At 38.8% G+C, this 18,155-nt stretch overlaps 2 protein-coding genes across 5 annotated transcripts in view; one reads left to right on the top strand and one right to left on the bottom strand.

Moving 5' to 3' along the window:
* The window catches only part of ca9 (carbonic anhydrase IX), a 332,582-nt gene that overhangs the window by 188,112 nt on the left and 126,315 nt on the right, over positions 1-18,155 (bottom strand). The window lies entirely within an intron of this gene.
* The window catches only part of zgc:114200 (Gamma-secretase subunit Aph-1b-like), a 53,681-nt gene that overhangs the window by 30,702 nt on the left and 4,824 nt on the right, over positions 1-18,155 (top strand). For 3 of the 4 annotated variants that reach the window (XM_051684002.1, XM_051684000.1, XM_051683998.1), the window contains one exon: positions 17,237-17,360. The exons of the other annotated variant lie outside the window; for it this stretch is intronic. In XM_051684002.1, the coding sequence (XP_051539962.1) occupies positions 17,237-17,360 (124 nt within the window). The remainder of the gene's footprint in view (positions 1-17,236; positions 17,361-18,155) is intronic. 4 annotated transcript variants of the gene reach the window in all.

Raw genomic sequence — 18,155 nt, 5'->3', positions numbered from 1 at the left:
CCTGTGTAACTTACTGAAATGTAATCTGGGACGTTTACCATTCCAAATGAAGGACTTCGCTATGCTATCAAATTGCTTGAAATAAGAGAGGGGGACATCTATAGGGAGAGATTGTAGCAGGTAGTTGAATTTTGGAATACAATTCATTCTAATAACATTAACCTTCCCAGTCATAGACAAATGTAATGAACCCCACCTGCCCACATCGCTCGAAAACCTTTTTATTAAAGGGTCAAAATTAACTCAAAATCACACAGATTTGCTGGGAATAAAATGCCCAAATATTTAATGCCCTGTTTGAGCCACTGGAAGGCGCCCGGCTGAAAATCCGTTACCGGGCAGTACGCTGTCAGAGCCAAAGCTTCGGATTTAGACCAATTAACTCTGTATCCTGAGAACTTAGAAAAGGAATGAATAATTCTGTGGAGGCAAGGCATAGATCTAGTAGGTTTGGAGATGAATAATAAAATATCATCTGCGTAAAGCAAAAGCTTATGCCCACACCTCCCGCCATCACCCCTGGAAAATCATCCTCCTTTGTTATCGCGGCTGCTAATTGTTCCAGGGCAAGACAGAACAATAATGGGGAAAGAGGGCAACCCTGCCGGGTGCCCCTATCCAGAGTAAAATAATCTGAAATTAATAAAAAAATTTGTACCGCCGCTACCGGGTGTCTATAAAGTAACTTAATCCATCCAATAAAAGCATTCCCGAAACCGAACATTTCCAAAATCTTAAAAAGATAATCCCATTCTACCATATCAAATGCCTTTTCGGTGTCAAGTGAGATGGCAGCGACCGAGTCTGATCATTTGTCACTGACCACATGATATTGATGAAACGCCTAATGTTATCAGAAGAGCTGCGTCTCCGAATATACCCCACCTGAACTATATGTATAAGAGATGTCATAACTTTACTCAATCGGTCAGCCAAAATTTTTGACAATATTTTAATGTCTAGCTGGATCAGGGAAATTGGGCAGTAACTCTTACACTCGCTTGGGTCTTTGTCCTTTTAAGAATCAGACTGATCCGGGCTTGTGTCATGGTCATTCTTTAATGATTCTGTTTAAACTTCTAGCAAGAATGAAGCCAGTTCTGTAGCATAAAATCTAAAAAAATTCAGCAGCAAAGCCATCTAACATGAGCCTTGCCTGTAGGCAAGGCCTTAATTACCTCATCAAGCTCCTCCAATGTTATCTCAGAATCAAGAGAATTTTTTGGCTCAGCTGACAGTTTAGGAAGTTCTAATGGTTCCACAAAGTTTCTATTATCTTCATCAGTAGACGAGGACATGGAACTATAAAGATCAAGTTAGAATTCTTTAAAAGCCTTATTAATATCATTGGCCGAGGTAAATATTTCACCACTAGCATATTTCACTGAGGGAATGGTAGAAAAAGACTCTTTCTGTTTTACATATCTAGCTAGAAGTTTTCCTGCTTTGTCCCCGACTCAGAGTATGACTGTCATGCCCTGAATAGCCAGAACTCCACCTTCCGTGACAAAATAGTATTATATCTGTATTTCAGTCAGGTCAATTCTTTGAGGCCATTAGACAACATTCGGCGCTTCAGCTCTGCCTCGGCACTTTTAATATTCCCTTCCAATTCCACGAGTTCTTGTGCTTTGGATTTTTTGGTGAAAGCGGCATACTGTATAATCCAGCCCCTAAGAACCGTCTTAAATGCCTCCCAAGCCACGCCCACAGATGATACTGAGGATCAGTTAGTCTCCATATAGACATTGATTTCAGCCTTTAGCATTTGTTAGAATTCAGGATTTTGCAAGAGGGATACATTAAAGTGCCAACTATATGATTTGATGTGGCAACACCTCTAAACACACCAAGGCGTGATCTGAGACTAAAATGTTTCTCATTGAGCAGTGACAGATGAAATGAGGGACTTTAGATATATATTTAAAAAATCTATTCTAGAGTAAATCTTATGGACTGATGAAAAAAATGTATAGTCCCTACCAGATGGGTTCAAAAGCCTCCAAATATCTGTAAGACCAAGATTTTTACACATCCTGTGAAGTGCCAGTGTTGCTCTAGGGGGCTTGCACACGTTTGCTTCAATATTATGGACTGAGTCCATCAAAAGATTAAAGTCTCCTCCCAATATTATATCATGAGGGGTGCCAGCGGCTTGCAACATCCATTCAGGATCTATAAAAAAGCCCTGATCATCAACATTAGGTGCATAAATATTAGCTAAAATAAGACTTTGTCCCTGAATTTCAGCTAAAACAATAATGACGCTTCCTAATTTATCTTTACTCTGTTTGAGACAGATCAGTGTAATCAGTGTTTCAGTTTAATGACTCCCCTGCTCTTACTTGAGCCACCACTATAAAAAAAATTCCCACCCCATATCTTTCCAGATTTTTCAGCTTCCTGCAGAGAAAGGTGTGTTTCTTGAAGAAACACTATATCATATTTCTTACACTTAAAAAAGAAATAACCTTCCTTCTTTTTATGGGGTGCCATAAAACATTCACATTCCACGTGGAGGGAGACAATCCATTCATATTAACATTTGACATTTTGACATAAGAAAAAATAGATTGTTTGTCAAAAATGGGATTATAAAGACCACATTCCAGTATTAGTGTAACAATCAAACCCCGAAAATCCCTTAGAACAAAACAAAAAGAAAAATGTGCGCATTAACCCCATGCACGACAGCGCCAACTGGTGTCCATCCCTCCAAACTCAAACAGTCCACATACGCCTACGAGAACCCCCGAGACAACTTTGCCATCGGCTTGCTCAAGTCCGGTGTTTCTATGCACATTTTGTGAGGCAGAATTACACAGCAAAAGATAATCTATAAAACAAACTCCAGCCAATAGGCAGAATAAACACAAAGAACATGCGGTTCATCCATAAACTGTCCTAAAGGTGTGTTATTCTACAAAATAAACTCCAGCCACTAGGCGGAACCAGCACAAAAAGAACACGTAGATTCTTCAAACAGTCAAATGAATGTTCAGTGACCCGGTCTACATGGCTGCAACGTGAGTACAAGTAAATGACTTACTCCAGTGACTTTGCAAGAAATACTCCACAAAATAAACTCCAGCCGATAGGCGGCACCAGCACAAAAAAAAAAAAAAAAAACGTGCAGTTTCCTCAAACTGTCAAGCGGATGTTCAGTGAGCCGGCCCATTCAGCTGCAACATAAGGGTAAGCAAATTACTTAATCACTCCAATGACTTTGCCAGAAATACTCCGCAAAATAAACTCCAGCCGATAGACGGAACCAGCACAAAAAAAGCACGAAGAATCTTCAAACAGTCGAGCAAATGTTCAGTGAGCCAGTCCACCCGGCTGCAATGTGAGCACCACAACACGACCCACTCACTCCATTGACTTTATGAAGGGCTTCGCTTGCTGTGGGCATGTGAATGTTTTACGGCCATCCTAAGCATCTATTCTCATTTTGGCCTGGAACAGCTACCTTCCATTGATGTAAATGTTTCTTGCATTCCTTGAATTGATCACGTTTCTCTCTTGTCAAGTTCGCAAAGTCTGGGAACAAGAAAATGCTGTGGTTCTTCCAAGAAAGCCTTCCTTTATTCCTTGCCTCACGTAACACAAGATCTTTATTGGACAATCTCAGAAATTTGGCCAGAATTGATCGGGGCCTGTCTCCCTCATTGGATCCTCGAGCTGGAACCCTGTGAGCTCGCTCGATTTCCAGTTTATGGCCTGCTATGTCGAGCAGACTCGGAAAGGGCCCGTCCAGGAATTCCACCATATTCTGTCCCTCCACTCCCTCCGGGACTCCCACGATACGGATGTTATTCCGCTGGCTACGGTTTTCCATGTCCTCCAACTTCTCCCAGACATGCTCCAAATCCACCTTCGTCGCTAGCGGATTAGCAGATAATTCCCTCTCCTAAGACTCCAGATAATCGATCCATTTCTCGACATCCCCCACTCATGTGACCACATCAGTAAATTTCGGCTCCATGGCATTGATCAAACTACATATCACAGCACGATCCTCCAAGTCAGCAACGACCTTCGTCAGCATTGCTGACATGCTCAACATCTCTCGCCGTAATTCCCGCATCTCTCCGACCAAATTGACTCCCCGGTCCGCGGCCCGCTCAGGGTTGTCAATCTGAGCTCGTAAGTGTCTTTTAATGTCTCCAGAGCCCGAGGATTTTGAATTCTTTGACATATTGTCCTCCTAGAACAGTTATGGAACAGAGTGTATCGAATCTCACCGGTTTATGTCATTAAAAGCTATTAAAACTAGCAAAGTGCGCAGAGCTCGCCATTCACACATTCGATGCTCGCATGGCGTCACGTGACTCCCACTGAATGTTTTTTGTTTTTGGCAGCATACTGAGTAAACTCTAGAGACTGTTGTGCGTGAAAGTCCCAGGAGATCAGCAGCCCGCACCAAAAATCATGCCATGTTCAAAATCACTTTTCCCCCATTCTGATGGTTGATGTGAACATTAACTGAAGCTCCTGACCCGTATCTGCATGATTTTATGCACTGCTGCCACACAGTTGGCTGATTAGATAATCGCATGAATATTTAGGTGTACAGGTGTACCCAATAAAGTGGTAGTATTTGTATTTATACATATAGGTAGGTTATATAGCACTTCATGGGGTAAAGGATATGTGTGATGGGGGCCCACAATATTTTTACAGGGGGCCCAGAATTCCATAGCTATGGCCCTGATTGTAGACTTGCCTTGTGTTTACCTTTAAAGGAATGTTCCAGGTTCAATACAAGTTAAGCTCAATCGACAGCATTGGTGGCATAATTTTGTTTACCACAAAAGTTTATTTCGACTAGTCCCTCCTTTTCTTTAAAAAAATGCAAAAATCGAGGTTACAGTGAGGCACTTAAAATGAAAGTGAATGTGGCCAATTTTTGGAGGGTTTAAACACAGAAATATGAAGCTTATAATTTTATAAATGTACTTTATAAAACTTGTGTATTATTTGAGCTGTAAAGTTGTTTAAATTTTAATTTTTAGGGTTTGTTGACATTACATTGTCATGGTAAATAAGTTGTATAATTGGCTATAACTTTACACAGAAAAGGTTAGTAAGTGATTGTATCACACTAAAAACATGTTTACACACATATTGTTTGTGTCTTGTGGCTAAACTTTTGAAAAAGTGAGTTTTTTTCAGATTAACATTTTTATTGGTTGATTCTCAAACATAACATAGAACAAAGCAAAATATACATGCATAGAGTCAACCATTATCCCCATTAACCCCCATTAATTCCCTGTCCCCAACTTAACCCCCAACAAACATTCCCATGGTCCAAGCCTGAGTATACACATATAAACACACACACAGAGAGAGAGAGAGAGAGAGAGAGAGAAAGGGTTTCTCTCCACATGAGAGCCTTCCAGAAAGTTAATGTATTTGTCCCATTTCTTACCATATGCATCTTATCTGCCAAGCTGTTTGTATGACATCTTTTCAAATGCTGCCACCCTGCCTAATTCGCCGAACCATTCTTGAAATGAGGGAGCACCAATTGACTTCCATCCTCTAAGAATTATTTGTCTGCCAGTGATTTCACTAGTTTGGACCCAGCTTTTTGTATATTTGTCACCTACTTTAATAAGCGCCCCATCACCCAATATACATAGTCTGGGGCAGAATGAAATTTGAGTATCTAAAACCTCACAGATAAAAATTCTGGACTCTTAGCCAGAATTCTTGAATCTTAGTGCAGAACCAGAGCATGGGCTATGTCTCCATCCTCCAACTGACATTGCCTGCAGGTAGGTGTGTCTTTTAAACCAAGCCTAAACAATATAGAGGGAGTCCAGTAGAAACGATGCAAAATCTTAAACTGAATAAGGCATACCTAGACATAGTTTACCTTTTTTTTTTTTTTTTTTTCACTCCCCATCCTCCAATACCAAATCTTTTTCCCATAGTCAAGTCATTTTTATTTGTGTAGCGCCTTTCATAACACACATCGTTTCAAAGCATTAACAGAAAATGAAACTGTAATATCTATAATGTCTTAGAGTCATCATTGTGTAGTTTGATAAAACACGATTGTGAATTGTGTTTAAAAATATGTAATTCAATAATAATTGTATTTATAACCCCAGTGAGCAAGCCGAAGGTGACTGTGGCAAAACTCCATCAAATGTTGGTTAATGGAGAAAAATAACCTTGGAAGAAACCAGGCTCACTGTGGGGACCAGTTCCCCTCTGGCTAACATCATGAATATAATGCCAATATCTGTAGTGCAAGTCATGGTTTAAAATTATTAAAGTGTTAAGGGTCAGTGTTTAAACATATTTTGTATGAACTGTAAGATCAATGACGAATGTCTTTGAAGTCCATCCTGGATTAACTGCAGAAGTTCACATAGATGCAATTGTTCTTGTTAGTTGGCTGATGAAGGGTTTTGTTGGCAATTAATGGATAGTCTGTGTATTCCATTTCAAGAGTGTAGTCCATCATTAGACAGAGGTGATGCAGGCAGAGGTCAGTCAGGTGCATCGCAGTTCAACCGGCCGGTAATTTCGGTGAGGTCTATACTAAGTCCAAGGTTCAGGCAATGGCATATGAAGTATCCCATGTCTTATGGTTGGAGTTGGCATCAGTTCATCCTCTGAAGTCCATCGTAATAGATTAAAGTGATGTTTGGCTGGCACCTTAGTCATCATCACTCAGCGACACGTAGCAGTGGAGTCCAACACGAAGCAGGAATGGAGCTGGATCCAGCCGGTTTTGGTGACCTCAGGATAGGAGTCCCGAGGTTGAGACAGAGAAACAAATAGAATAATATTAGCATAGATGCCATTCAATTTATTGCAGAGTTATAGATCAGGATCAGTGTTTCTGGTTCCGGCAGACTTAACTAAAGCAGCCTAATTGTGAGTTTAAGTATAAATGATGTGCATGCCTGGCTATATAGATGAGTCTTTAGTCTAGACTTGAAACTGAGTGAGTGTGTCTGCATCTCGAACAGTGTTAGAGAGACTATTCCATAGTTTAGGAGCCAAATATGAAAAGGATCTACCTCCTTTTGTGGATTTTGATATTCTAGGATCTATTAACAGAATTCTGTGGTCGTAATGAACGTGATGGAATATAGCATGGTAGAAGGTCACTTAAGTACTGCGGAGCTAGACCATTCAAAGCTTTGTACGTAGTTAAGAGAATTTTAAAATGAATACGGAATTTAACAGGTAGCCAATGTAACGACGATAAAATGGGGCTAATATGATCATGTTTCTTGGTTCTAGTCAGCATTCTGGCTGCTGCATTTTGAACCAGTTTAAGTTTATTTATTGATCTTGCTGGACATCCTCCCAGTAATGCATTACAATAATCTAGTTTTGAGGTCATGAAGACTTAATTAGTTTTTCGGCATCAGCAACAGAGAGCATGTGTCATAATTTAGCAATATTTCTTAGGTGGAAGAATGCTGTTCTACAAACATCGGTAATTTGATTTTCAAAGGACAGATTGGTATCAAATATAACACCTAAGTTCTTCGCTGTTGAAGATGATGTAACTACATTCATCGAGAGTCAAATTATATTTTAGCGGCTTGTTTTTAGAGGTTTTTGGTCCAATAATTAGTACCTCTGTTTTGTCGGAATTGAGTAGAAGGACATTTCTGGCCATCCAATCTTTGATTTCATTGATACACTCTGTGCTAATTTGGAGAATTGTGAAATCTCATCAGGTTTTGAAGAAATATAAAGTTGGGTATCATCGGCAAAACAGTGGAAACTTGTTCCACGATTCCTGATAATATCTCCCAGGGGAAGCATATACAAGGAGAAAAGCAGAGGCCCTAAATCTGATCCCTGTGGCACTCCATACTTTTGTTTGGTTTGACAATTCCTCATTTACATAGAGAAAGTGGTAGCGGTCTGCTAAATAGGACCTAAACCATGCTAATGCAAGTCCACAAATGCCAACATAATTCTCTAGCCTATTCAAGAGAATGTCGTGATCTGTTGTGTCGAATGCAGCACTAAGATCTAAAAGCACTAGAAGTGAAATGCAGCCACGATCAGATGATAAGAGCAAGTCATTTGTAACTCTGATAAGTACAGTCTCTGTACTGTGATGGGGCCTAAATCCTGACTGAAATTGTTCATATATACTATTTCTCTGTAGAAATGAACATATTTGGGAGGATATTTCCTTTTCTAGTATTTTCAACATAAAAGGGAGATTTGAAATCAGTTGTGGCTTCTTAAGCGGTTTGATATCTGCCATTTTAAAGTTTCTTGGGACATGTCCTAAGGATAGCGAGGAGTTAATAATATTAAGAAGAGGATCTGAGATTACAGGGAATACCTCTTTTAAGAGCTTGGTTGGTATTGGATCTAACATACATGTTGTGGCTTTTGATGTTTCGATAAGTTTTGTTAGCTCTTCATGACCTATGACAGTGAAGGATTGAAGTTGCATGTGAGGAAAATTATGAGACACTGTTTTCTGTGGTACTGTGACAGACGATTGCATAATTCCAATTTTATTTCTGATTATTTCAATTTTATCAGTAAAGAAATTCATGAAGTCATTACTCTTGTGTTGCGATGGAATATCTGGTTCTGTTGAGGCTTTATTCCTAACCAATTTAGCCACAGTACTGAATAAACACCTAGGATTGTTGTGGTTATTTTCTATGAGTTTGCTAAAATATGCTGACCTGGCAGTTTTTAGTGCCTGTCTGTAGCTACAGACACTATCCTTCCATGCACCGCGAAATACCTCTCATTTTGTATTCTTCCACTTGCGCTCCATTTTCTGAGCTGCTCTCTTGAGAGCAAGAGGGTGATCATTGTACCATGGTGCAGGGCTTTTTTCTTTCATTTTCTTTAATCAAAGGGGGGCGACACTATCAAGAGTGCTTGAAGACTGTATTTATATTTTTTGTTTTTCATCAAGTTCTTCTAGGCTTTGGGGTTTACTGAGTGTATGAGATAGATCTGGAAGATTATTAGTGAAGCTATCTTTAGTGGTCGAAAGAATAGTTCTACCTGAATGATAGCATGGTGTAGATTGAGTAACATTAGCTGATCGCAGCATAGAAGAGACGAGGTAATGATCATGTGATGTCAGCGCTCTGCGGCTTTCTATAGTATCAACATCAACTCCATATGACAGAATTAAATCTAGCATGTGATTATGGCGATGAGTTGGAGTCAGACAAAATGTAACAGGACCAAGAGAGCTGAGAATATCGATAAATGCTAATCCCAATGTGTCATTTTCATTATCTATGTGAATGTTGAAGTCACCATCAATTAAAGCTCTATCTACAGTAACTACAAGATCTGATACAAAAAATTTGCAAATTCACCAAGGAAATCAGAATAAGGCCCAAGTGGTCTTAAAGTTACAGTGCATCCGGACTTTCCGGATGCACTGTAACAGGCCATAAGCTGGAAATCGAGCAAGCTCACAGATTCCCGGCTCGGAAATCTGCTGAGGGAGACAGGCCCCGATCAATTCTGGCCAAATTTCTGAGATCATCAGATAAAGATCTCGTGTTACGCGAGGCAATGAGTAAAGGAAAGCTTTCTTGGAAGAACCACAACATTTTCTTGTTCCCAGACTTTGCGAATTCGACGAGAGAAACGTGATCAATTCAAGGAATGCAAGAAACTCTTACATCAACAGAAGGTCACTGTTGCACTGATGTTCACGGACAAATTGAGAATATATACTAAGGATGGCCTCAAACATTTACATGCCCACAACAAGCAATGTCCTTCATAAAGACAATGGAATGAGAAAGTTATTGTGTGATGCTCTTGATACAGCCGAGTGGACCTGACTCACTGAACATTCACTTGACTGTCCGAGGAAGCTGGGCGTCTTCTTTGTTTCTTTTTGTGTTAGTTCTGTCTAGCGGCTGGAGTTTGTTTAGTGAAATAACACTCCTCCGGGAAAGTTTGTGGAGGTATCTGCACGATCTTTGTACTTATGCCTCCTATTGGATGGAGTTTGTTTTGTGGAATATTTCTTACAAATCATTAGAGTGATTAGGGCATATGTTCCCCCAAACCCCAAATTCCCCCCGAACCAAACAAACAGAAAAAAGAAAAATGTGCACATTAACCACGACAGTCCATCCTTCTAAACTCAAACAGTCCATGTACGCCTACAAGAGCCCTCGCGACAACTTTGCCATCAAATTGCTCAAGTCCAGTGTTTCTATACAAATTTTGTGAGACAGAGTTACACAACAGAAGATAATCTATAAAACAAACTCCAGCCAATATGCGGAATAAACACAAAGAACATGTAGATTCATCCTCATAACTGTCCCAAAGGTGTGTTCCTCCACAAAACAAACTCCAGCCTCTAGGCGGAACCAGCACAGAAAGAAACAAAGAAGGCGCTCAGTTTCCTCTGACAGTCAGGTGAATGTTCAGTGAGTCGGTCCACTTGGCTGCAATGTGAGTACCACAAAATAACTTACTCCATTGACTTTATGAAGGACATCGCTTGTTGGGACATGTAAATGATTTACGGCCATCCTTAGCATCTATTCTCAATTTTGCCGGGAACATCAGTGCAGAAGTGACCTTCCGTTGATGTAAGAGTTTCTTGAATCGATCACGTTTCTCTCATCGAATTCGCAAAGTCTGGGAACAAGAAAATGCTGTGGTTCTTCCAAGAAAGCCTTCCTTTATTCCTCGCCTCGCTTAATACGAGATCTTTATCGAATGATCTCAGAAATTTGGCCAGAATATGGGCCTGTCTCCCTCAGCGGATCGCTGTGCCGGAACCCTGTGAGCTTGCTCGATTTCCAGCTTATGGCCTGTTATGTCGTACAGACTCGGAAAGAGCCCGTCCAGGAATTTTACCATATCCCAACCTTCCTCGTCCTCAGGAATTCCAACAATACGGACGCTATTCCGCCGACTATGGTTCTCCATATCCAGCTTTTCCCAGACACACTCCAATTCCACCTTGGTCGCTAGCGGATTAGCAGATAATTCCCTCTCCGATGACTCCAGGTAATCAATCCGTTTCTCGACGTCCCCCACTCTTGTAACCACCTCAGTGAATTTCGTCTCCATGGCAGTGATCGATCGACGTATTACAGCAAGATCCTTCAAGTCAGCAACGACCTTCGTCAGCATTGCCGACATGTTCAACAATTCTTGCTGAATTTCCTTAACTTCTCCGGCCAAATCGGCTCCCTGGCTCGGGGCCTCAGGGGTGTCAGCTTGAGCACATAAGTGTCTTTTAATGTCTCTAGAGCCAGAGGACTTTGAATTCTTTGACATATTGTCTTCCTAGAACAGTTATGGAATAGGGTGTATTGAATCTCACATTATGACATAAAAAGTTTTAAAACTAGCAAGTTGCGCAGAGCTCGCCGTTCACACGTCCGAACATCGCATTGCGTCACGTGACTCTCCACAAATGCTATCTATTGAGCTTAACTTGTATTGAACCTGGAATATTCCTTTAAGACCATGGATGGCTCCTCAGTGCTTAGTTGGGTAGTTAGTCATTTAAAAATGTAACTTTTTTTTAATACAACTGCAACCTTTGTAATTAAAATCTATCCAAGTTTACTGTGATAAATTTCAGTAAAGGTGTTGATGTGTAGATGTAGAAAGTCTTGTAACTGATTGGTGCAGGGTAGTGTTTTCTCTTTCCCTTGTCAAGTGCTGTTCAGAAGTATATTTAGCGCTTATAAAGCGCCAAAAGCAAGATGAATATTATAAAATTTTCTTCGGCAGGAATCCTGAATAATATGTGGGAGTGAGGGGAGTTGGGAAACAGAATTGGGGATATTTTTTTTTAAGTGGTTTCAAATATTCATTCTTCCCATAATGTGCTTATATTTTTTCTATCACATTCTGCACGTTAATTGTCACTTAGATGTAATCTACTTGAAATTAAGTTTAATGCCGACACATCAATCTTAGGTTGCATCTAAATGAATAATTGGATAGGCATTATATTTCATTGCCACTCATTGCACAAAATGAGTTGGGTTAAGAGGTTCTCATGTCACACATAGCTTATAGCTTCATGTTTACAGCTTAGCAACTGTTGCTTGTGATGTTATAAAGGTTACACCAGACGTTTGATATACTGTCTATGCTATTCACATAGAACAGCTCAGTTTAGGTCAGATCAGTGTTTTAGTGATGGGAAGATCGGATCATTTTACTGACTTGAATCTTTGAGTCTCGTTCAGCAAAATGAACGAATCTTTATTCAAGTCATTTAGTCCAGCTTACATTGCTCTTGTGCTGCAAGGACTTTATATGAAATAGTAAAATGAATGGGTGACATAATTTCAAACTAAATTGGCCAAAATTAAGGTTTCATTTCAGTGGTTTGTAACAGCTTGCTGGTGTGGAATTTCAGGAAAACTTCATACTGGCTGCTAAACACTTTCTAAAGCCAGCATCAAACTAGCTGATTTTTCCAGCTATTTTTTGGTGTAAGCTTAATTTACATAATTTGCTGGCCTGTAGGTGAGATGGAGCGTGCATTAGCATCTGCCAGCGGAAGTTATTCAGCCCTTGACCATCGTGACTCCTTGCTGAGTTAATGGATCCAGCACCTGGAAAAGCACATCAAAATAGTTCGAAAAAATTGTTCTGTCGCCAGGACCCGTCCTGCTCTTGTTCTCGTCAAGTGACCAATGAGCTTCTTCTTTTACTGAAGAACTGACAAGATGTCATGCTGAAACATTTTCTTCAGTGATTCCACTCAACTGCATATCATCACAAATGCAGATCGTAATCCATAGTGATTTTGTCACCAAGCATCATTTATATTTTCACCAAGGGTTCTCCTGCTCTAAAATGACTGTTTTTAAGGTAAAGTAATTTCTTTATTCACTGAAAGCTGCATATAGACATGTTCTACGGCAAGCCTTGAGGGGATACAAAATGGTAGAGAGGTGACAGACAACAACTACACCAATTGTCTCTGTGTTTCTCTCTGATTCCGTCGCGTGGAGCTCGCCGAAATAACAGGAGTACCGCGTGAACATAAACAATTATAACAGAGTGATTTAGGATGTGATTTATGGAGTAACTGATTGTTATTGCTCATGTTGCTCATTCATAGCTCAGAAGACTTTAAGTATCAACAGTGTCTCAGATGTTTCATCTAAAATTCTTCAAATTGTTGACATACAATTGCAGCGAAGCCACATAAGGGGATTAATCAGTATTACCACGGATAAATGTGTCCATATGTGGTAAAGATAATTATGCTGTTATTCCTGTCATTTTCTGTTTGCCCTAATTTGGTGTTTGGTTCCTGTGTTACTTCCCGCGAGACTTCAGTCACGTGCAATTACATGACGGACTAAGCCCCGTATGCGGATGTAAACAAGGATATAAAAGAAGCCGGTAAAGCGGCGAGAAGCAAGTGGTGTTTTACATTCACAAGGGTTATTGAATATACGTACGTTCTAAGGATTACTGTTTCGCGCATTTGAGTTGGAGGATAGAGGACTCTTAATTACTTACCTGAGAGGAACAATCAACATCGCGCTGGTTTGATTTCGCACTCCCGGGACATTAACTGTCATTACGGTGAGACTGAAACAATCTCACCTTGTATATATTGTGCACTGGAACTTTGGAAAGCGTCACACACGCACACACTCGCACTTACGGTATTGGTAATTGTTGTGATCACTGTTTGTTTATTGGTATTTACATGTTTAATACACCTTGGGTTTTTCGTACTGCTTGTGTTTGGTCTTCTTCATTGTACGTTTAATCATTCATTCACAGTAGGAAAAATAAGTCCTTTAATTCTTGTGTAGCTACGCTAATGAAGCGGACCGTTACACACTAAGAGAATAAAGCTATAAAATTAATGTTGATACGTAAAAATAAATACGTAGCTCATAGCCATAGACCAGGGTTCCCCAATTAGTTTTCACCTAAGACCAAATTCTGTCAACAATACAAAGCCAAGGGCCACCACCCCTGATGTAATTATGACGAAGTGGTTGTGCTGTTGCTATAATTAGTAGTATTATTATTGCTATTATTATTACTATTTTTGTTTTTATTGTTTTTTGTTGTGAAAAGTCACAACATAAATTTTTTTTTTAATTAGTCCTTTTTCTCAGTATTAGTAGCCTGTTTTATTTATTCAAACAATTATGAACATTTTTATTGTATACAAATACAAAAAACTACACAACTTTGCCTGTTGAAAATTAAAAAACGAACAAATGAGCAAACCAAAACAAAACTTTAATGAACAACCTGGATCTCCATGTCCTCCATGCAAGTCAACAGTTCCTGCTCATCTCCAAATGGGATCTTCTCCCTGCACTTCCCCTAATTGCATATTCAATTATTAGACCTATTAGCATTAATATTGTTATTGTTCTTAAGGATAATATAACAAATAATTGCAATAATTTCATTAAAGACTGTGAGCTAGTTAGCATTATGCATCATATTTTATACTGTACTACACATGTTATTCTTAATGTGCACTATTCTAGGTGTATTTGTATCACAGTACCTTGTGCTATATTATCCACAGTGCTGTATAAAATATCCATTCGTCATACTTAAAGATACCTTCACAGAAAATTGACTCAAGTAAAAGTATTAAAGTAACTGATATAAAATTTACTTAAGTATCAATAGTACAAGTACGGAACAGCTAATTAATCCCATGGCAACTTATTTGATTGGCGGTGCCCTACTGGCATTTATATTAGGAGTTAACTTGAGAACTGCTCTGACCAATCAGTCAGCGAGTAAATGCACTCATCTGGTGCAAAATAACAAAGTGAACAACATGTGAAAATCAAGCAAATTGGTGACTGTACAGTTTAGATTTAATTTATTTCGTGCTATTAATGAGGAATAAACCTTGCCAGAAAATAAAAATATTTGAGCTAGTTTATATGTGGTGACAGGCTTGTGCAACAAAATAACATTGCCCATCAGTATGGTATATGATCTCACAACAATGATAAAAGAAGACACACCTAACATGTCCTTGCATTGGTGCTAAAAAAGCTTCCTGCTTTTTCAGAAAGTAAAAAAAAATAAATTGGGAAACAGGCCCATTCTGTCCAACTAAAATCACTTGAACGCTCATGACATCACAATTACAACTTCTGACTTTAAACCTTCGGGGAAGTTCATACTTTTAAACCACAACATAACTGAAATTGTGTTTATATTGGCTATGTGTTAAATATACAGTATGTGGATAAGACTATGACTGGAAAAAAAAGTCCTTAAAAATTGGAACATTGAAGGAGACTTATGGGTGGGCTCTTTTCATTTGGGCCAATAAGCAACCACCAGAACACCCTATCAACTGCATAGCAAATGTGCTGCAAACACAGAAAACAACTTGGCAACAGCATAGTGACAACCTGGCATCCACCTAGAACACCCTAGCAACCACATACTGCAGCAATGCTCTAAAACACACATAAGAGCACCTTGACAACTGCATAGCGTGCCGCAGCAACTACCCAGAACACCCTAGTAACCACACTCTGAGGCATCAATGTGCTAAAAAACAAAAAGAACACTTTAGCAACCACATAGAACACCCTAGTTTATAAGATAAATATTGTTAGACATTTTCATGAGTGCTGATTCATACACATCGCACCTTGGTTAAATGTAAATGGTAAATGTATTTGATCGACTTTCATATGAACAGTTCTTCTGGAGTCTGATAGCACATTATTTCACAGCTTTCATAATGTTTAAGCCTAAATGTATCAAATTAATTTGTCAAAAAACAGAATTAAACTTACATGAGCAGTTTCTTGTCTTCCCCAGTGGAAACAGAAGACAGAACACACGTTCTCCAGCGCACACACCCCTTGTGATTTTGATTCAGATTCCTGATTCGCAAAATGAATCATTCAGACCACTTTTTGAATCGTTTTGATTGGTTCAGTTGAATCAAACGTAAAAGAATTGACTCAAATGGTTCTTTGATGAATCAGACATCACTAACGCTGCATGCAATTTACACGTACAGCTGTTATTTTGTGGTGTTCAGTCGCAAAAGTAACGAAAAGCTCTGGAGAAATGTATTGGAGTAAAAGTATTAATTTTTCTCTTCAATATGTAGTGAGGTAAAAGCGTAAAGAAATATGTATTGTCAAAGTACAAATACGATTTATTTTTTTTTTTAACTTAAGTACAGTAACAAAGTATTTGTTATTCAGGCATTAATCGCTTAGGGAGTCCTTTTGGAATATACAAAATACATGTGCAAATATAAATAAGATTTACTCATTTATTCATCTCGCTCACATAAAAACAGATTATATACTCCTCAGAATGCATCAACACCATGGAAAGAACATAATGAAACAGTTATGCCAAATTAGGTAAATAAATGCTTTAACAGCATTCATTAAATTAATCTCTAACATCTGAAGGTGCGGGCAGGAGACTGGTATAAATGAATATAGAACAGCAACAGGGGTGTTGTACAGGGGTGAAATTGTTTTTCGTTTTTATTTTTTACGGAGCTTTCGTCTGAAGTTCATCTTGCAAAATCGTCACATACTTGGTGTGAACAGGCCTTTAGCGTGGGCCATACATTTGTCTCTCGGACCACGGGCCACCTATTAAGGAACCCTGCCATAGATAATTTGATCTTTGAATAATTTGAGAAGAAATGTTTCTATCGATAATTTTGCAATCTTTGTTATCTTGGCAAATCTGAGAACAGTTTGATGCATTGTTGAGATTTCTTCTGAAACTCTAGAGCAGACACGTGATATTACTGGGGTCACCTGAGAAACACCTGAGAAGCAGGAGACATAAGATACAATCTCCATTTAATCTCACTGTTGTCTAGGAAAAACAATTATTAAAGTGATCAAATTGTTGAAGAACAAATTAGGTTTAATGTGTGCATCAGCAAGTTTTGACTCTGACATTATAAAAAGCATATTATAACTAAAAATGTGCATTTATTTTGATTTATTAACATTTAAATCAATTATCCAGAGTGACTTACAAAGTCTTTTACTGTAGTTTCATGCGTGTGGCTGCTGTGGTGAACAAGATGGCAAACATGCAATTTAAAGTTACCTGCTAAAGAAACACTATAGAGCAAATTCAAGTATTTTATTACAATTTTTTAATATTCAAGCACTGTTCCTCTCACAGATCACAATATTTTTGTCATTTTGTCACTTTCAGTGTAAGCAAAAGTCTCACATGTTTCTCTCTTCCGGTGTGTCAGTCACTTTTGAACCCACTCTATGAGGGCAGTCTGCCTCCTGTATATGTGATCACGCTGCTGATGGGCATATGGGCGTTTTTCTCATCTGGAGGGTCACTGCAAAACCTCACTGCTCTTTGCACACGTAAGAAATAAGTATTTATACACTTTCATGATATATCAGTCATCAGTTGATCATTTTCAGTGATGTCTGAGGCTCTGGGTTTAGGGTGTCTAGGGCTGTCATGATTATGAAATTTGTCCAATGATCAACTGTCAAACACATTAATTGTGATTAACTATTTTATTGTCTGTTTTTTGTCTTGTCATGATTATGATTATTGGTTGATGATTAATTGTCATAAAAATGGTCATACTTAAAAGTTTATGTGCATTAAGGTTACACTGAAAGTGACATGAACAAAACAGACATTTATAATCATTACAACATGAAAAGGTTTTGTTCATGTCACTTAAAGTGTAAGCTTATGCTGCCTTCACGTCCTATCGGAATTATAGTAAATACGAGTTTCCCCACTCGGAAGTTGCTCATGAATGACCCCTCAAGTCGTAATTACAACTGGGAAACTCTGAGATAATTTTGATACCTGAGTTTCTGACATGGGCTGAGTCCTAAACTTTCAACATGTCAGAGGAGAGTACAGTTTCTGTAGTGAATTACATGTCTTGTTCATTTTTCTAAATACAGTTAAATGTTAGTGCTTGCCGTTTTGGTCATACTCATTTATGTATATCAGCAACCATTTGATGCATGTTGTACATTTTTACACCATGAAAATAGCTTGTATTTTATCAAAATAACATTATCTTCAGCAAGCTAATGGAGTAATATGTATTATGGTGTCAAAATAAAAGTTCCTTAAGAAATATGGATGAATGAACCTGAAGTCCATGTTTCCTGTTCTTTCCGACAACAAAG

This window comes from Myxocyprinus asiaticus, chromosome 42, assembly GCF_019703515.2.
Source record: "Myxocyprinus asiaticus isolate MX2 ecotype Aquarium Trade chromosome 42, UBuf_Myxa_2, whole genome shotgun sequence".
Lineage (NCBI taxonomy): Eukaryota > Metazoa > Chordata > Actinopteri > Cypriniformes > Catostomidae > Myxocyprinus > Myxocyprinus asiaticus.
This window is presented reverse-complemented; position numbering and strand designations above follow the sequence as displayed.